Below are 21,959 nucleotides of genomic sequence, written 5' to 3' on the forward strand. Positions count from 1 at the left end.
ACTGCCCATATAAAGACTTGTTTCTCAACCTAATTATTTCTTAATAAGTAGTATCATAGAAAGAAGCATTTATTATAAGCATATCAGTGGAACTTAAGTCCAAACTGACAGCTGATGGGATTATTATTTTTATTTTTAAAGTAATTTAAAGTTTCATTTTTATGCATAATTTTGATGTGAAAACATACTAATGAGTAAAGCTAAATAAAAATTTGTTTATAAACAATTGTTTATGTGGCATAAATAGACATTTTTATTTATAAATCAGTCTTTTGTGAGATTTATTGGTGCAAATCTGTCCTCTCAACTTAATCATGCCTAGATGAACCTCACATAAATTAGATATTTTGAACTTGGAACAGAAAAGAACAGAATTGTATTTACTCAAATGGGAGTGATCATTCTAACACTTTCCAACAATGGCTTGACACTATTTAATATAGGTTGTGTTAACTACATATGTAGATTACAAACCAGAAAGAAATATCTGACATGAGAGATGCTAAGTGAAGATTATGAATAAACTTAAAAAATTTTAAATCTGGCCCCAAATCAATAAGGTGCAATTTACTGGTGATAAATATAAAAATAGTAATTTAGATCCCCAAATAAATTGTAAGAAATTCAAAGTGATGACATTTGGTTTGAAAACCATCCCTATAGACTTATCTAAGAAAAGAAGATAAAGAAAAATCATGTATAGTAAAAGGACAGCAAACTCACAATTATTAACAACCACACCTAAAGCAAAACCAAAAGAAACTAAGCAAACAACTAGAACAGGAACAGATCTACAGAAATGGAGATCACATGGAGGGTTAGCAACAGGAGAGTGGGAGGAGGAGAGAGGGGGAAAAGGTACAGAGAATAAGTAGCATAGAATGTAGGCTGAAAATAGATAGGGGGAGGGTAAGAATAGTATGGGAAATGTAGAAGCTAAAGAACTCATAAGTATTACACATGGACATGAACTAAAAGGGGGGATATGGGTGGGGGGGATATGGGTGGGAGAGGGTGTATAGGGTGGAGGGGAGTAAGGGGGGAAAATGAGACAACTGTAATAGCATAATCAATAAAATATATTTAAAAAAAAAGAAAACCATCCCTATAAAAAGGATATGGGAATATTGTTGAGCTTTAAAAAAAGCATATAATGAGGTTCCTTAAAGGACTAACTCAATATTATACTACAATAACATCAACTCATCTGAGTAGAAAAGACCACACCAAGTCATTTAGTTCTCTCACGGAGCCAATGTCTGAGAGATGGGGCTTGCAATGAGGAAAACAGATTCTGTGTTCAAGTCTACCATCTCCTAACATTGTGGCTTTGAGCAAGTTACTTAACTTTCCTTATTTCCCTCAGTGAAAAAGGGCTTACTAAGTGAGGTTTACCAAGTGAGGTGGGTGCAAGAATCATATAAAACGAACCTTAAGAACCTAACCATGTGTTTGTGGCACACTGGGGCTTACGTAAATAATGGTTTTTGTGAGAACACTCTCAAGTGGTGATTGCACTTGAGCCCTTCTGCAGTTGGGGCACCTTTGCCTTAGGATCCTTTCTTTACCTTGGAATCTTTCGTCTTTAAGTGTCTGTGGCTATTGGCAAGTTCTTACTTGATTATGTAGTTCTTTTCCACAAGAAAATATCTCAGGTACATGAATATAATTATGTATTATCTCTGCCAGAGCGTTCTCAGGATAAAATGGTCTTCTAGAACAGTTTCTCAAGCTTTAATGTGTAAATAAATAACATGGGGAGCCTATCAAAATGTGGCGCCTGATTCTGTAAGCTGGAGATAGGGCTTGAGATTCCTGCATTTTTAAATTGAATTTATTGGGGTGATATTGGTTTGCAAAATTATACAGGTTTCAATTGTAGAACTCAATAACACATCATCTGCACATTGCGTTATGTGCTCATTGCCCGAAGGAAAGTCTCTTTCCATCCCCATCACCTACCTTTGCCTACCTCCACCTAGACAACACCCCACCATCCCTGTCTCCCTCTGGCTATCACCACACTGTTGTATGTGTCTATGTGTGCGTGCGTGTGTGTGTGTGTGTGTGTGTGTGTGTGTGTGTAATACATACATTTGCTTAATCCCTTCACATTTTATCCAGTCCTCCAACACCCTTTGTCTCTGACAGCTGTTAGTCTGTTGCACTTATCCTCTGTTTCTATTTTGTTCATCAATTTATTTTCATTAAATTCCACATATACATGGAATCATATGGTATTTGTCTTTCTCTGACTGGCTTATTTCACTGAGCATAATCCAGCATTTTTAACTAATTTCCTAGTTATGTCAATACTGCATGTCTGTAAAGTATGCTTTGAGTGGCAAGGCTATATGGATATCCCAGCAACTTTCTTTACCACCCAGTACTCTCCACTACTCTGAGAGCATTTCATTTTGTCAAGTTCTCGCTAGGTGTATTGTCCAGGACAGAATTCGCCGTTCTAGGCAGGATCTTACCAACAATGAATCTGACATCTCATTTATTCTAGGTTTCACATTTCTTTTAATGTAATCTAAATCACGATGTAGTTTTGTGAACAGCCTTCTCATAGTAGTCTATCTTCCAACAAAAATTCCTGATCAAATTTCACATGTTAAAGCATGTATCTGCTTTCTGTACTGATGTACTTGAATTTTTACAATCCACGTTAGAGCCTTACATATATTCCTACTAAATTTCATCATTTAATTCTTGCTTATTACTCTAATGTAAAGTCCTTTGAAATTCCTTTTTTTCAAACCCACACATTTATTTTTCCTTTCCAGTGCAGGTTATCAGCTACTTTGTTGGGGATTACTTCCACATCATCTGCCAAGACTACAAAATATACTGTTTTGGATAGGCTGCAGGGTTGAGGTCTTTGATGAGCCATAAAAAGTATCCTATCTTTCTACAGCAATTCTTAACCATCATCATTTGATAAGAGTTGTTTAGTTACTGAGCTACCTATTACCCTTACATTCAACTTATTTAATTTCTCCAGAAGCCTTTTTACTTTACTTTGTCATTATATCAATTATACTACCTATCTTGAGAAGTGTGTTTAGTTCTTGGAAGCATGTTTTAAGGGACACTGACAAAATTAAGAACATTCAGAAAAGAAGCAGGATGGCAGGACACGGGCAAGTTGATGCTATGAAATAAAGTAGTGATGTTTATTTTCACATATGCTTTGGATATTTCCACTAATTTTATAATGTTTGGCCTAAAAAAGAGAAATGCAAGAATAACCCTTCTATAGGTAAAAGAACAAATATCAATGGATAGAAGTTATTTGAGTGCAGATTTGGTCACTGGTGTTATAAATACCTTTGCAAAAGCAGAGCCATCTACCACAAAATTGGCGAACTTTGGAGCAGTATGCCCTCCATCACTTTGAGATATTCAGTCCTACACTAGGTACCTGCATAAAAGATTTCTATGCTTTCTAACATATTGGCCTATTGAGTTCTCATGTCTTTTGAAGTTCAAGGATCCAAGTCTCTAAAAAGACTTAGACTCCTAGGAAGGCAGATCAAAAGTCAGGGTTTTAGGGCTCCAGAGGAACATGAGTCCATCTATTTTTAACACACTATGATTTAATAACTTGTCCAAGATCACAGAGATCAGGCACAGCTCTCCCACTGTCTGGGACAATCAGTGTTTTGTTCCCTGAGTCCTCCTGCCATCTGCTTTACAGAAAGACCAGGAACCCCTGTTATGTCCATGATATCTGGTGCTGGAGAAAGGTCATAAAGTGTACCTACTTAGAAAGAAATCCAAAATTTAAAATGTAACAGTAATAAAAAAAAGTGACTGGTTATTTTTTGAAAAGTAAAACTAAAATTATGAAAAATCATTTTATATTTAGAGAATGTATATTGTAACTATGCTCAGAATGTGTGAAGAATTGTTAACTGTTCATCTGAAACAATTGTATGATAGCAGAAGTGCTATCTTTCCTTCCAGTTTGCCTTTTGCAGTACCATGGTCCAGAGGGCACTAGGTTACATGAAGGTCTCAATTGGGTGGCCTATGGGTGTCTTAATCTTTAGTTACTCAGAGGGATCTTGAGTAACTAAAGATTACTTTAGTTACTCAGAGGGATCATGTTGGTAATTTTCTCATTTTGGTTGTGAACTGCTATAATTCCATTAGTTCTTCATATCAGTGCTATAAAATTTGAATTGATCGTTTCCCTGTTATCACAGCTACCAACATTGTCCATCTATTGAAGATTTCAAGTTCACTTTGTAATTAATTTATCTGTGATCAGCATGAGTTTAGACCAAGTGTTTGGCAGAAACAGACACTAGTATCAAGTGAAGAGGATTGTTTGGGAAAGTACTTATTATATATGTTAATAGTAAATACTTTGTGCTAAGATGACTCTTGCTTCTTTACACAATTTCTTTAGAACTCTGTGAGCACTAGAATGATGACTACTATACCCACCCCCTCCAATTTTCCAAATTAGTATGCAAGTGTAACATTATTTTAGAAAAGAACCTGAAAGGAGTTTCTCATTTTACCTCAGTAATATTTGGAAGTATTACTTATCAGTCAGAACATAATAAAACTTAGAAGTTGGTTGTTTTTTTAGCAGTAGTGGGGTCTAAGTTAAGGTCTGTAACTTACTTCTTAAAGCAGTGTGCTGCAGTGACGAGCCATGTATTACTAATCAAAGTGGCCCCACACTGATGGACATTAAAACGCTGAAGGGAAGCTTGCCATGGCCAGGCAGCCTTGGCCGCAATGTCTCCAGACATTATCCTGTTGACAATTAATGGAACAACTCGTTTACCACAACCTGAAAGAGATGAGATCATTAACTTATAGAAATGTCTCTATAATTTTTGATACAAAGATCTTAATAGAGTATTACAATGCAATATTTGCATCTATTGTTATTTAAATATGCTCAATATTAATAGCTGTCCTCTGTATTTACTGATATACTGATGTTTTGCTCTCTCCCTACATGTATAGATGTGGCTATATATTGCCTACTGAAGCTATGTACAGCTGCAAAGGGTTGACACACTACAAAGTGTGTATCCTAAGACTTTGTGGTGTCAGTTATCTATATGTCCTGGAAGCTCATATAAGATCATTGTTTTCCAGTTTTAGGTGATTCAACAGTGTTACTTTGACATGAACTTTTCACAAGAGAGCTGACCAGACAAGTAACTTCCTATTTGTTGGAACTCCTTCTCCTGTATGTTTTTCTGAGTGACTAGTTCATAAAGTGTGCATGAGTTGAATGTATCATGATCAGTCTCTCACTCTCCGGGATGAGGGTCCCATGTCTCCACATAACACCACATTCACTATTGGTGAGAATAAATATGTATTCTGTTATGTGCTCCAGATCAGAGATTGGTTTGCTCTTTAAGGGTCCTGCTATGAATTAAACCTGTTTAAAGTATGGTGCTAACAAAGAAAATATAGTAGCTTCAATTCTTGATCCAACTAATTAGGTATCACTCTGCCATTACTCAAGTTTGCACTACCATTTTTCTTATCTGCAAGACAGCAACAGTGTCCCCGTTTATCTCCCTGACTCTATCTAGTCTTGTTCCTCCAATCTGTTCCCCACACTGAAAACTGCGTGATCTTCACAATATGAGTGAAACCCTCCAGTGACTTCTCACTGTTCTCCAGATATTGAAATGCTACAGCATGGTTTGGGCCTTTGGTCACCGTTCATCATGGTTTTTCTCATACCCTCAACCCCCATTCTATGTTCCAGCCACACTGGAACAATTACAAGAAATGACCGTGTACTCTCTTTCAGAAGACATTTTTACATACTACTTCTCCTGTCCAGGACACCACTTGTCACCTGACACATGGCATCTCCTCTTTGCTGTCTCGAGTCCCTTTCTGACTGGACGAGATGAGGTTAGCTGACTGTGATTCACTGTCATACCAGTGTGGACATTCTCTGTAATAGCATTTATCATAATATTTTAAGATTTCCTGATGTATTTATGTCTTCCCCTACCTTCAAATTCTTAATTTTAGAAGTAGGATCATGTCACTCCTGATTGTATTTACTTTCTGGAACTTGGTAGATGTTAAAACGGTGTTTGTTGAATGAATGAGTGAATGAATGAATGAATGAATGAATGGAAATGTATAGTGTGGTGTGTTTGTAAGATACATAGGTGAAATCATAAACACCTTTGCTCAAATTCATCATCACTTTTATAAAACCTTTCAAAATTTTGACCACAATGACACAAAGTAAGAAAGTGGAGCTGCTGTTCACCATGAAGGTGAGATATACTAAGCAAGCTTTATAGGTCAGTCACAGATAGGGATCGATCTCCCCACTTATCACTTTCTCATTATTTTATTTCTCAGCAGAAAGCACATTTTAATAGCATTTTAAACATTTAGAAAAGCAAGTCCATTTATTCCAAACCAGAAATATATGTAGCTTATTCAAATTGCTTCAAAATTTCAACCATATGAAATATTTTTCCTTTTTTAACTTTATTTTTATTGTTTACACTGTTATAGACATCCTCATTGCTTTCCCCCTTTGCCCACCTCCACTTGGCCCCTGTAACCCCCTTCCCTCTGGCCATCACCACACCATTGGCTGTATATATGGGCTATGCATATATTAAACTATTTTTTTTGAACATGAGAAAAGATCTGTCTCAGAGTTAGAAAAAAGTATTTCTATATTGTAAAGTATTTCTATAGTATTTCTAAAGTATTTCTAAAGTATTTCTATAAAGAATTTTATTCTTTCCCAAAGAAAAGTTGCACACTGATGAGAAATTCTGAGGTAATATTCAAAGATATTATCCTTTCTGATATAGAAAATTGAACTTGTTTTTATTAGCTAACTAGACTTACATGCTTGGACAGTTAACTTCCCTGTTGATGAGCTCATTGCTGAAAAACAAAATAGAACAAGTAATAATAATTTGATATCCTCTTGATTGGCCTTCATAACCTTCACTATCAGAGAATATTGACTATATATAGATTCTAGACAGTTGAACATACTCATCAGTTAGGAGAATGGCTATCTCCTGGGATACAATAGGATATGGGTATACTTTTTATAGAGATGTATAAGCAACCTTCAATTAGGTAGGTGTCTAATACCTCAAGCAGTGGGTGATTAAGGCACAAAGAGTGGATAATTAAAACTCACAAACAGTTTTTGAACAGTGGTTTTCCAATGGTGCGGGATAAAGCCTCTTTGGATTTTGCCTCAGAAGACAGAGAAATCGAGGAAAGAGAGAACAAGTAGATGGGGTTTTGAGGCTCAAACACAGACTTAATCAGAATAGATCTGCTTTAACCTATTCTATTTAAGAGTTCATATAAGCCTTTTTTGGTGAAAGCATTTAGGAATTAAAAAAAAAACACTTTAAAAACTCTGACAAAAACTGTGTTTAAAACACAATTCCTAAACTATCAAAATGCTTTTTTTCTGAAGAATGAACTACTGTGTTTTCTTATCCAACATCTGATGAATATATTGGCAAAGGTCAATTATGGGATATAAATTAAGATTAAATCCTGTTAATTTCCAACAAAGTTAGGAATCTGATACAGAAAACATGAACACTTAAACTTAAGTTGGGAGACTTACAGTCAAAATGGTGGCATAGGTAAACATGGTTTGCTTTCTCACACAACCAAATCAAAATTACAAATAAATTATAGAACAATCATCACTCAGAATAGTTAGAAATCGAGTTAAATGGAAGTCTGACAACTATGGAATTAAAGAAACTACTTCATCCATCCAGACTGGTAGAGGGGACAGAGATGTGGGACAAGTGCTCCCACATCCACATGTGGTGGATAGAAATAATAGGAGAGATATCTCAGGAGTAAGGAATCCCAGCCCCACACCAGGCCACCCTGCCCAGGGTGCCAGTGCCAGAAAGATAAGTTCCTATAACCCTGGCTGCAAAAACCAACTGGGACCCAGCCAGTGGAAGAAACTTCTGGAGTCTCAAGTAGTTCCTCTTAAAGAACCAACATACCAGATTTACTCAGACTTACTCCCTCTGAGCACCAGTACTAGAAAGGTAGCTTGAAAGGTACCAGTGGCATACAGGGAGGAAATGAAGTGTCTGGCATCAAGGCATGAGCTAGGGACAGCTTGCTCCCAGACAGAAAGGCAGGCAGAGGCCATTGTCTGTTTTCTGAACCCTCCCCTCACAGAGCCACAGAGCCACAGAGCCACAGAACCATAGTGCCACCAGCCTAGTGCCATATCACAGGCTCCATCAACCTGGTTAACACTGTTTGACCCACCCTGGAGATCCCCTGAGACTCCGTCCCACCCAACTTGTGGGCCCACCCAACTTATGGGTCCACCCAAGCAACTTTTCATATGAATGGCTCATACTTCACAATTTCCTAAATCCTCTAAAATAAGCAGCAGTCAGCCTCCATAAGTCCCTAGCTAGCTCAATGGGTACCTATTGCTAAGTGGGCCCAGCCTAGGTACTAGAAGCAGCCAGACTAGATTCACAACTTGGTTTTACCTGGGAATCTCCAAGCACAGCACAAGTGGCAGCAATCTCAGATTGCTTTATAACTCAGGCAAGGTGGCCCTCGGCAGAACACAGGTGGCAGCTGATGTTGGCCTGTACAATCTGGGAAACACTAGGGTTTATACACCCAGTGGACAGCTACAGACCACAATGGAGAACCATCACCCTGCATCTGCACAGCTGATCCTCCACAGAGGGCAAGAGGTGGTCATGGTCATGGCCATGGTCAGTGGCCACAGCCAGTCCTTACAACTGAGTGATCTGGGTAAGTCCCTCCCACTGACCTGCAACAGCAATCAAGGCTCAACTACAAGAGGAGGGTATACTTAGCCCACACAAAGGGTGCACCTTGATTACCCAGCTTGGGTGACATGGGAATCTGTGCCACTGGATCCTATAGGACACCAACTACATTAGGTTATGCTACCAAAACAGGGAGTCACAGCAGCTCTACCTAATACATAGAAACAAACAAAGGGAAGCTGCCAAAACGAGGAGACAAAGAAATGTGGACCAAATGAAAGAACAGATCAAAACTCCAGAAAAAAAAACTAAACAAAACGGAGATTAGCGATCTATCAGATGCAGTGTTTAAAACACTGGTTATAATGATGCTCAAGGAACTTAGTGAGGACCTCATCAGAATAAAAAAAGATCCAGTCAGAAATGAAGGATATACTAATTGAAATAAAGAATGATTTACACGGAAACAATGGTAGAATGGATGAAGCTGAAAATCAGATCAATGGTTTGGAATATAAGGGAGCAAAAAACAACCTATCAGAATAATAATAAGAAAAAAGAATCCAAAAAAATGAGGATAGTGTGAACAGACTCTGGGACAACTTCAGTCATTCTAACATTTGCATCACAGGGGTGCCAGAAGGAGAAAAGAAAGAGCAAGAAATTGGAAATCTATTTGAAAAAGTAATGAAAGAAAAATTTCTTACTTTGGTGAAGGAAATAGACATGCAAGTCCAGGAAGCACCAAGAGTCACAAACAAGATGGATGCAAAGAGGCCCACTCTAAGACACATCATAACTAAAATGCCAAAGGGTGAAGCTAAAGAGGTAATCTTAAAAGCAGCAAAAGAAAAGCAAACCTTTGAGAAAAGCAATTGGTTACCTGCAGAAGAATTCCCATAAGACTGTCAGCTAATTTCTCAAAAAGAACTTTGCAGGCTAGAAGGGATTGGCAAGAAATATTCAAAGTCATGAAGTGCAAGGACCTACAGTCTAGATTGCTCTACCTAGCAAAGCTATCAGTTAGAATCAAAGGGCTGATAAAGAGTTTTCAAGACAAGAAAAAACTAAAGGAGTTAAATATCACCAAATCATTATTATATGAAATGTTAAAGGGACTTACTTAGGAAAAAGAAGAAGATTTAAACTATGAAAAATAAAATGGCAATAAATACATATCTATCAACAGTTGAATCTAAAAAACAAACTAATCATACAAAAAGAACAGAGTCATGGATTTAGAGTTTTGATGGTTGCCATATGGGAGGGAGTATGGGGGAATGGGTGAAGAGGTAAGGGGACTAAGGAGTACAAATAAGTAGTTACAGAATAGCCATGGGGATATAAAATACAGTATAGGAAATGGAGTAGCCAAAGAACTTATATGCATAACCCATGGACATGAACAATGGTGCAGGGATTGCCTGTGGGCCTGTGGGAGTGGGGGGTTCTGTGTGTAGTGGGGCAATGGGGGAAATTGGGACAACCATAATAACATAATAAGATAAAACTTTAAAAAGGAAAAAACTTAAGTTGGTAGAAGATTGCCAAAACCTATGACAATTTTCAAGATAAAATTACTTACTGAGCAGAATGAAGATAAACTGTTTTACAAATTTCTACCAAGTGGCATGTTTCTTAGACTCATATTCTCTGCATCTAACTTCTTATTGTGTAAAATAAGAATTTTTTTTTCTACTTACCTTCTATCAATCCCATTTGTGAAACTAGTGATGGTAAGCTCTGCAAAGTAGGGGTTTTGAAAATATTGACTTCAAAGATAGCCTTAAAGGCATGTCCAAATCATTCACTGGTAAAGAATCATTTTCTCAAGACAGATTCTCAGTGTTACTCTATGGAAAGTACTCAATGTTCTGTCAAATGTAGTTTTTAGGAAATTTCTTGTTTCACTTTTTTAAACAAACTAATTTAATATGTCCAATATTAGTAGTGAACTAGAATGGAAAATAGTATAATGTTAGATTCTTCAGTTAAAACTTCTTCAGCTTAGTTTGAGCAAGATGCAAATATCCCCTTTCCAGGAATGATATCAGGTGAAGTGTAACGGTTGTAAGTGTAACTGGGTTTTTAAGGGTTGAAGTGTTAGGAAGAATGACTACACCTGGAGGCACACTACCTATACACAAGTAACTAGTTATCAAAGGTTTCTAATTTTGAGCAATCTCTTCACTTTTCACATCGAGAAGTGCAAAGAAACATAACACCCTAGTCTTGAAAGTAACCCTCTAACATGTTTCTGAGTTGGGAGTAATGCAGTTAGTGTCAAGGGCTATACATGCTACTAGTGACATGACGGGAACTGGAGCACCCACACTGCATGTGGGCAGTGAGTGGCTCTTCCACAGCCATGGCCATGTTTGCAGTGCAAAGGTGTTGATTTTGGCTTTGCTCTGACACACTGCATTTCATGAAGGACCCACACCACACAGTTATTTGTCAGAACAAAACGCGTATTTGACAAATTATGGACAAATCTCAGGCAGCAGTTTTCTATTCACTGGGAGTCCCCAGAAATTGTGTTCTTAGAGAGCAATGGTTTTGTCTCTAAGAACTGTGTTGAGGTTTCTTACTGAGCTTTCCACTAAATGGGCCTTTCCTAAGTGTTAGTAATCACTGCTATTTTTACATTTAGAAATTTGAAAACCTTCAAGGTTCTAGCTTTTTCTATGCTACCAGTCAATCACTCACATTGATGCTTTCAGATTTCCAAAGCGTATGCACTATGTACGGTACTAGTTTTCTAAGTGGAAATAGCCTATATGTTCCATATTATAGAGATTTTTTCCCTACATTTTCATGGTATTCCTATGATTTCAGGAAAAATAAACATTATCACTGCAATTTTATAGAGGAAAATATGGAGAAAATAGAGGGAAGGGCATGGCTCAATTACTTGGGTGGTCCTGCAGTGACTCAGTGGAATTGGAATTAGAATTAGTCAGGTAACTCTTAAATCAGATTCTCCATTAGCACATCCTGTCCTTTAATCTACTACAGTCATTAAAATAAACTGCAGTTTACAAACTCAGCCTGTAAGAAGCAAAAAGGCCAGACAGTCCAGGATCATTCCCTGCCTTACTTCAGGTTTCAGATAGCTCAGGCTTTTAGATTCCTGGCAAATTAACTGGTTATTGGAAATTAAACAGAACATATCATGTAACTTATCAGGATTGCCACTATTTTGTAACCTTGATTCATCTATTTTTCCACTTAACAAACACAGTAGATTCAACCCTTGACAGGTTCTTCCCTCTTGGGTTGGGAGAGGTCCCCAGCTTTATTCCGGGAGTAGATGACTCTTTGCCACATCAGCAAGCTCCTGCCCATCCCATTCCCTCAGATTTTCGCTTCCTGGTGAGGTTTCTCTTCAAGAATCAGCCAGACCCTGACAAGGGCAGGGATTCCTGTTTCACATGTGATATTAGTCACTCTGGTTCTGTTCTGTGACTCCAAATAGATGTCCTTAGTAATTTGTAGGGGAAATCTGCACTTCTCTGCCGGAAGTAGATGCTTGTGGAAGCAGCTTAATGTACAAGGGTAAACAGGTTTCTGTCTAGCTGGACTCCTCAGAGTTTTTACTATGCTAATGTAGGAATGCATTTCCAAGAGATGAATCTTAAGATAGAATTTCTAACATGTGTTTGACCACATAGCTTTTTAAATGGAGACTCTCAATAAATGAGAGACCTAGATTTGAATCTTATCTCTTTTTAATAATTAGAGTCTTTAAGTTTCTTAGTCCTTCTTTCACATCAATCAAAGTGAATTTGCCTCCTTCATAGGAATCTGGAAATTAGATGCTGCATGTAAAGGGCATAGAAAGGGCCTTGATAAAGGTTGATTCTCTTTTTTAGAGAAGTGATAATGTTATCATAGTTATAATAATTTTTTTAGGTTAGTGATTTTTACTTATTGCTTATAAAATGGCTTTAGTGGCTTCAAAATTAATTTACCATTTTTTCCAAATGCTCATAGGAAGAAAGAAAACAAAAACTTTATAATTTCACTATATACAAAAATTATTCATATTTTTAAAAAGTCAAAACATGAGTTTATGTGTCTCCCAGAAAAACAGTTGTTACTAAATGCTTAGATTTTCACTTAGTCGTGGAGGCAGTGACTGGGTCAGATGACCTCTCTGTCAATGGTAGAAGCACCAGTCAATTTCTACAGGAAAAGCCTATTAACAACTAACTTCAGACATGCTTTCATTAGAGAATAATAAAACCTTGAAACTTTACTTTCTTAACTTGAATTTTTATGTATATTCTAGCTATTATTTGGCATAGAAATATGGCATGTAAATTAAAGATTAGCCATAAAATGAACTTAATAGAGAATCTCACATCACATCGAAAGGTACCTACTTACCATCAACTTGGACTGATGAGGCATTTATTGACAAGGCTCTTGTGTTCCTTATCTTCTGGTTTAAGATGCTGTGGATTTTCTTCTTCCTTACTGCCCTTTGCTCAGCAGAGGGGAACTGGAACACCATAATGACATCTGCTTTCACACCATCTTCCTCTGGACTGTGAGACACAAGAGAAAGATAATTATTGCAAGGATACATCTGGTATTATCTGACACTGTTTCCTGTTTTTTTCTTTCCCTGAAGTATGCCTCAATTGCTGAAAATGTCAAGTGCAATCCTCTCCCACTGACACTCTTTCACATGTGACTTTCTGACCCAAGGCCATTTCATATGGCTGAAGACTCAGTCATCAAAAAATTATCATTGAGATCAGAAACTCTGAGAATTGGAAGAAACTTTAGTGATCTCTTTGGCCAATGTATCTGACACCAGAATTACCTCTGCAGCTTCTAGGACAAGCGGTCCTCTAACCCCAGCTCAGTAATTAAAATAATGGAAAGTTTACTTCCCTAAAGAGGCTTATTTCTCTGTGGTCAGCTCTGACTTTAAGAGAGTTCAATCTGAGTTGAAATATATCTCCTTACATCGTCCATTCATTAAGCTGAGATCTACCAGGTGAGACATACATAAAACATCAATACCTTTCCACCTAAAATATTTGAAGATAGTGATATTTTGGTCCCCAAGTCTTTTCCAGATTAAACATATCCAATTTTTGAACGTTTTAAAAAATATAAATAGGTTCAAGTCCATCCACCTGTGGGACTGAATTTTTAAAGTAGGAAAACAGTTAAATGTCTTCAAGTCCCTGTGAGACTGAGTTCTTAAAGTAGGAAAACAGTTAAATGTCTTCAAAAAATTAAATCGTGTGCTTTGATCTGCCATGTCTCTTATTTGTACACTTCATAAGATTCAAGTTCTAAAAAATATGAATGCCTTATTTTCTAGAATCCTTTGACTACAAAAAGGAACTCATATCAATTCTGTGGCATTTTTGTGTATTGTGGTGCATTTAGGCTCTGGAATATGGAGATATAAATAATCAGAATTTTACGTCAACTTGAAGAACATATGACCAAGTAATTCTCTCCATTTTATCCCAGGGAACACATTGTTTACAAGGTGGCATTTCTCTGGACGCACACAATGATTCATTGATGATGGCTACAAATTCAAAGGAGTTCATAAGAATACGATAATGTTGTTAGAATATTATGGCAAATCAGAATTTGAAAATAGAAGGCATGGAATGTAGACAGTTTCAGCAAATATGTGCTTTTTATCTCTTAAATGTTATAAAATTTATATTATAAAATTTTTCTGGAGATCACTAGTTACTCAGTAATGATGGAGGTAACTTGGAATAAGTCTGTTAATAAGCATTAGTCTATTGGCCAGAAAAGTGATTACTTCCTTCAAATACATCTGTCTGGATATATTCATTTTCTTTAAGAAGATGACTCATACAGGCCTGTAGGTTTGCACCTATTACGTATATGTTTTGCTATGTGCTTTCCAAATAACAAAATTGAAACCTCTGAGCAATTTCTGCAACTGATATGAGTTTTCCCCCTCAACCACAACAAACAAAAAATGTATTAAAACAGAAACATCTTTTTGTTTAGGTATGCCTCCTGACACTGGGGCCTTATTACAGGTAAATCTCGTTATCCCATAGGGTAGTCAACTTTGCCTTCTTAATATTTTTGAAATGATGTATTTGTCCAAAAAAAGATACAACTTTGTGCCTGCAGTGACATGTTACTGGGTTTTCCCAAGACCACAGATTCTGGTAGTTCCAGGCCTTGCAATCACTTGATAGGGTTTGAATCCTCATTCTGTCACTTGGGAAAACTGTCACTTGGGAAACTTTCAACATATCACTTAACCTCCCTAAGTTTTCATTTTCTCCTTTACAAAGTGTAGGTCAACACTATGTCTTGAGACTGTTGTAGAGATGATGTTTATGAGGGACCCTAGCCAAGAGCCTCACTCACAGAGGTGCACATTCCATGAGGGTTCCTGTCCCCTTTGCCCTTTGTCCCTAGACTGTGGCTCCACCTTTGCCCAAACATACATACGTCAGTCTGACTACTCGATTCTTGATATAATGCTCGCTCAAGGCCGAATTTATAAATGTATCATCCACCTGTTATTACAACAAAAGAGAAACTCTGTCAATAATGTATTTTATCATAAGAATATACCCCTAATTAAATGTTAAAGCAGTAAAAAAAATTTACAACATAAGCAATATCATTATTTAAACCAGTGGTTCTCTACACTCACAGTGCAACAGAATCATCTGTAGAACCTTTTATTTTTTTTAATTACAGATGCTGGAGTTTATCTTCCAGAGGTTTAGTTACATTTGGTGTGGAAGGTACCTCGGCATTCATATTGCAAGAATTTCACCAGGTGATTCTGAATGTGCTGGTGCAGGCATCTTGGGTAGAAGACACCTAAACCCCATGGAAGGTAAAGCAGAAACGCGCAGAGCAGAATGGGCCATGGAGGGAGGACGCTTGAGAGGCAGTAGAGAGACAACCTTTGCTCACTCCTGGGTTTGCAGCCTCTCCTAATGCTCACAGATTGAGCCAATTTGAGTCTTAGTTTCTTAACTTGCAAAACAAAGATAAGTATGCTGCTCCTAGGGTTTTAAGTATTAAACACGTGTAAAATACTGGATGTATCATGGAAGTTAACTCCTAGTGGTTCCCAGTCTCCTGGGCATTTCAGGTCTCAGATTCCCTTGTAGGTCTTTGGCTGTAGGTATAGGAAAGAGGGATTAGGGATTTAGGAGAGAACCAAGGATTTTTAAATTGTTGATTGTGGGTTCTAGGGTAAATCAAAAAGGAAGAAAGAGTAAGGTGGTATTGCAGGTTAGATAAAAGTTGTGTTACTCAGTTTATGTCACTAAGGAAGGAGAAGAGAAACTACTGTTTTGGTCCACATGAACATGTTTAATTGCCTGTCCTAGCATTATTATGCCCTGATGCATGGCACGTGGATTTTGGCTTGCAGAATCCTCAAGTGACCACTTGGTGGCAACAGCGTCATTGAAATGCTAGCACTGCATTTCTCATTTGGTAGTAGATGAGCCACAGGTGCAGAAAAAACAATGTCCTATGTGCTTATGGAAGGGGCAAGAAGACCGGCTCTCATTTTGAAAACCATAAAAGATGGAAATAAATGGAAGGCTATTTCAGAAATCAAGGAATTCATGACTTTCTGGGCATTATCAAGCATTCATACATGCTTGAGGAAAAAAATTTAATGATGTTCCTTTAATCCCTACAATAATGCTATAAACTAAGAATTTTGATTCTTATTTTACTTGAATAGGAAACTAGGACTCAGAGACATTATATGAATTTCTCTGGCATTGCACAGATAATAAACTGGGACTTAAACTTAGGTCTTCTGTTTGTAGGTGCATCTCTTCTCATCAAATACAACAGCCTGCCTGTTAAATGTAATGTACATTTCACTTCAATTCCTTTTATAGAAAACATGATAGAAAGTTATCAAATAAGTAGTTAGTTGGCTTTAAAAGATAAAGTATAAAAGTTGTAAAGATGTGTATTGGAAAATAGCTGTACATTTAAGATTAAAGGCAGTGCTTAGAAAACAGAGAAATTGCTGGATCCAAAATACAGTTTTATTTATATTTAAGTAAGAAAAGCTTAATGAGGCTGAGGAGGTGTGGAACTTACACACTAGAAACAAAACTGTTTTGGAAGATACAGTTTGACAAGAGTGCCATCATTATAATCATTTCTCTTCTTGTCACCCACATCCAGTCCTATTACTCAGTATTCCAGGGAAATCCAAAAGAAAAGCAAAGACAAGCAAACAAACAAACAAGAGCAACAAAACAGGGATAAAAGTAACAAATATTGAAAAGAAGAAAAGTTAATAGCAGTTGGAGATTTTAAAAAGTTTCGTTTGTAATTATCCTCTGAAATTCCAACCACAGTTGATCCCTTGGCCCTTTGTAATTTGGTGAAGGTATTGGAGTAAGTTTTGGGCTCTGCATGATATCATTCATATGGCAACATGGCTGCTGAGAAGAATATCTATACCCAGTATCAGTTCTATCTTTGAATGTTCCAACTGTCTGAGAAGATAGGAGCTGAAATAATAACTTAAGGATCTAGGTAGAAGTAACTTCAGTGATCATAGAAATAAAGAAGTTTTTTCTTTATAACTCAAATTCTAGGACTCTGCCTCATTGATTAGGTCTGGGATCACATGCAGACTCTACCAATATTTTGGAATTCTAAATTCCTAGAAATTTTGGAGAATGCTTTTTTTTTAAATTGTGTGCCAGCTTGTTATAATTTTATTATTTATACCACTTAATAGAGTAAGTGATTTCTAAATCTATCCTACTCCCCATTGAAGGCATTTGTAGACTTTTGTAGTTGGTGTTAGTCTCCTAACATTGAATAAAAGACTGCCTTTCAGGGTAGTATCTCTTAGGTTCGATGATTCTGACATGCCGGTAATTGCACTGAGATTAAGTTCTAAGAGGGCAATTGGAGGTTAGTTGGGTGTTTAATGAAAGAGTTAGGGAGAGGCTGTCAACTCAAACAAACAGACCTCACCCAGCCATTAATAATCATTCCCAGACTCTGCTTACACACGTAGCCTACCTTTCACTGTCAGATGCTCCCAATTAAACAATCTCACAGCAGTCTTTGTACTCACATAGGGGGAGTTTCAGGGCTGAGATAGTTAAGCCACTGAAAACTGGCCACTGGAGATGGACTAATGGGCTGTAAAAGCAGTTTCTGATGTCTTGACCATGTGTCAGACTAAGGGACCTAACAGAACATTTTATCCAGTAACAGCAAGTTACACATTCTTCTCAAGTGCACACAGAGATTCTCCAGAGTAGATTATGTGGTAGGTCATAAAACAAATCTTAGGAAATATTTAAGGAGGTTGAAAATATACCAACAATTTTTTTTCTATCATGGTGTGAAAGTAGAAATTAATAACTGGAGAAAAGCTAGAAATTTTACAAATATGTGGAAATGAATCAACACACTTCTGAACAACCAATGGGTTAAAAGAAAATCAAAATAATACCTTGAAACAAATAAAAATGGAAACACAATATACCAGAACTTATGGGATGCTCAAAAGCAGTTCTTAGAGGGAAGCTCATATCAGTAAATGCTTGCATTAAGAAAAAAAGATCTTAAATAAACAATCTAACTTTATACCTCAAGGAACAAGAAAAATAACTATATCCAAAGTTTGCAGAAGCAAGGAAATAGCAAAGGCCAGAGCAGAAATAAATGAAAAAGCATCAGAAGAATAACAAGAAAAGAAAAAGGAAACTAAGAGCTGTCTTTTTTAAAAAGACAAGCAGAATAGACAAACCTCTAGTGAGACTAAGAAAAAAGAAAGAAGACTCAAGTAGATAAAATCAAAGATGAAAGAGGAGACATTATAAGTCATACTACAGAAATATAAAGATGCACAGGAGACTGCTATGAGCAATTATATACCAACAAATTGGATAACCCAGAAAAGATGGATAAATTCCTGGAAATAAACATCCTTCTAAGACTGAATCATGAAGAAAATCTGAACAGGTCATAGTAAGTAAGGAGACAGAATAAGTAATCAAAAACTTCCCAATACAGAAAAGCCCAGGACCAGATGGTCTCACCAGTGAATCTATCCAATATTTAATGATTAATTAATATAAATCCTTCTCAAGTGCTTACAAAAAAATCGGAGAGTAAGTAACACTCCCAGATTCATTTTAAAAGGCAAGAATTACCCTGATACCAAAGCCAGACAAGGACACTAAAAGAAAAGAAAACTATTGTCTAGTATCCCTCCTGAATATAGATGCCAAAATTCTCAACAACAACATTAATAAACCAAATTCAGCAGCACAGTGAGAGGTTCATACACCACACTGAAGTGGGATTTATTCCTGGGATACAAAAGGGTTCAATATAAGTAAATTAATAAATGTGATACACACATTAATAGAATGAAAGATAACAATCACATGATCATCTCAATATATGCAGAAAAAGCATTTGATAAAATATAACATCTTACATGATAAAATCTCCTGACAAACTGCATGTAGAAGGAACATAACACAACGTAATGAAGGCCATAGGTAAGAAGCCCACAGTTTACTTCATACTCAGCAGGGAAAGGCTGAAAGCTTTCTGTCTAAGGCCAGAAATGAGACAATAAGGGAATCCACTCAAACCACTCCTATTCAACATAGTATAATATAGAGATAAAAGGCATCCAAATAAGAAAGGAGTGAAACTGGCTTTATTTGCTGAAATATGATCTTGTATATAGAAAATCCTGTAGACTCCACCAAAAAAGTATTAGAACTAATCCATGAATTCGGTAAAGTTGCAAGACACAAAATTATACAGAAATCAGTTGCATTTCTATACATTAGCCACAAAGTATCTGAAAAAGAAATAAAGCAGTCCCATTTACAATAACACCAAGAATATTGAGCTACCTAAAATGAACTTAACCAAGAAGGTGAAAGATTTCTACACTGAAAACTGTAAGAAAATTGAAGAAAACAAAAACAAATTAAAGATATCCTGTATTCATGGATTGGAAAAATTAATATTGTTATGGTGATAATCATTTCACAGTATATAAGTGTATCAAATTAACATATTTTACATTTTAAACTTATACTATGTTATATGTCAACTGTGTCTCAACAAAGCTGGATAAAAACTGATACAGGGAAGTAAAGAAAGGAGGATAATGACATCTTTATATAATGAGAAGACACAATGTGTTGCTTGAGTAAAAGCAATCAAGTACTATATGAGATTCATAATCTTTATGGATTTAAATAGTAAATGAGAGATGCATTAACATAGGACTGAGTTTTCTCTCTTAGCTGAGTTTTTTCTTGACAGTATACCAATTTAGTGGAAAGAGAATACATTCGAGTTACCTGTGTGGTTTCAAATCTCCCCTCTATCATTTTCTATTTGTGAACCTTAACCTCAGAGGCTTAGTTTTCTTATCTGTAAAGTGTGAGTAATAATGCCTCCCTTTCAGTGTTGAATTAAGATTTGACATGAAATATACAACAACTAGTGTTTTCTTTCAGGATTCAAATTAAAGACATTGAAAGTAGAGAGTGTTACACATCTTCCTCTTTTCATCATGTCTAATTTATAATTACAAAACAAAAGTAAGTCTGAGGTCTCAAGTAAGAACTCAGCCATTCTCTATATGTGATTTTTCTAACCTCTGAATATAAAGTCTCTTGATAACGTCTGCTTATTTTCTTCTCAAAGCTTCCAAGTCCAATCTGCTCTTTCTAGGCATAGGGCTGCAGCCCTTCACCAGGTAGCTCCATGCATCTTTTACTTTTCTTACCTTATGCAGTTCCAAACTTTAAATAGTCGAACACCTTTGGTAAATTTAGGTTTACCTTACCTTCTCAGTAGAACTTCCTGCTTCAGTGTTGATCTGAGCCAAATCTCACTTTGCCTTCTAATTCATTTAGAGAGTGTTCCTAACTGCATTCATCTCCTTGCATCACTTTCTGTTTCTAAGTATTTTTGTCACTTCAACCTTACATACATAGACTCAAGGATACTTTGAGGATCATTTCTTGACCCTGTTCTTGGGGTTTCTGGGTACAAAGTGGATAAAATTTAGAACTGTTTTGGGTATAGAAGTAGTATATTTGGGAGGAGGGAGAGCCCCAATAAGAAAATTCCCAACTGTTGCCTTTGTTCATGCAGATGATGATCACTAGCTCATGTTGACAGTATAGTTGAAAGAGACTAATGTATCAGGAATAATTACTTGATTTCTGGCACCTTATGGGATGGTAGATGGCAAGTAAAATCACATAGATGTTTCTTATGGATGACAGGTTAAGAACTTGTCGTCTCAAGTCCTAACTATATCATTTACTGGTTCTATGATCTTGAGTAAATTAACTTTTCTGTACCTTGGTTTTCTCATCTGTAAAACTGTGATGATAATTATACCTACTTCATAAGGCTGTTTTTTAGAATTAACTAAATAGCATAAGATACTTAGTGTGGTGCTTAGCATTCAATACACGTTAGCTATTGTTATTGTTACAGTGCTACGAATTTGTAACTTTCATATTTGGAATGGCACTATAACTTCAAACTATTTCTTGATATTTCTGAAATATATTTTTCTAAGTGAAGTACTCCATCTGTCAGTGACCCTGCTCAAACTTATAATAATAATGAAAGTGACCTACCTATTGGGGAGTATCATGAATTGCTGGTATCTGGTTACTGGAGTCTACTCTGAGAATGCTGTGAAAAATGAGATATTGTGCCAATATCTCAAGGAACTGCAATGAGTTTTAGCAGTCTCTGAGCATGAATTCATTTTACTTTTATCTCTCCATTTGCATTCAAATCAGTAAATCCCAAGTTAGGAGGAAGAACAGGACCTACGACCTGTTTTTCTTGGCTATCTGGTTAGTACCCATATAGGGCAGAGAGAAGAATCTGGTTTTATTCACTGGAATTTAGCAACAATAAACAGGAGTGGCTCAGGATGAGGCATGACCCTTCCTGTAATTCTTCTAAAGCTAACTTAGTGGGGAGTGGAGGGAAAGGGACACCTGTCTTATTTAAATAGGGCTAAAATAATACAAAGCCATTCCTGACCACGGGAACCCTAATTGAGCTTCCTTTTTCCTTTAAGTTCTTCTGTACTTATTTCTTCAACATGTAATTTAATACTTAATTATATCA

At 36.6% G+C, this 21,959-nt stretch overlaps 1 protein-coding gene across 3 annotated transcripts in view; it reads right to left on the bottom strand.

The window, feature by feature from the left end:
- The window catches only part of TMPRSS11A (transmembrane serine protease 11A), a 45,380-nt gene that overhangs the window by 10,010 nt on the left and 13,411 nt on the right, over nt 1-21,959 (bottom strand). For 2 of the 3 annotated variants that reach the window (XM_045834533.1, XM_045834532.1), the window contains exons 4-7: nt 15,261-15,328; nt 13,176-13,336; nt 6,877-6,915; nt 4,642-4,813 (exon numbers count right to left, since the gene is read on the bottom strand). In XM_045834533.1, coding sequence (XP_045690489.1) covers nt 4,642-4,813; nt 6,877-6,915; nt 13,176-13,336; nt 15,261-15,328 — 440 coding nt within the window. The remainder of the gene's footprint in view (nt 1-4,641; nt 4,814-6,876; nt 6,916-13,175; nt 13,337-15,260; nt 15,329-21,959) is intronic. The other variant, XM_045834534.1, reaches the window with a different exon arrangement.

The sequence above is a fragment of the Phyllostomus hastatus genome, unplaced genomic scaffold (genome assembly GCF_019186645.2).
Source record: "Phyllostomus hastatus isolate PE091 unplaced genomic scaffold, TTU_PhHast_1.1 phas_contig_196, whole genome shotgun sequence".
Classification (NCBI taxonomy): domain Eukaryota; kingdom Metazoa; phylum Chordata; class Mammalia; order Chiroptera; family Phyllostomidae; genus Phyllostomus; species Phyllostomus hastatus.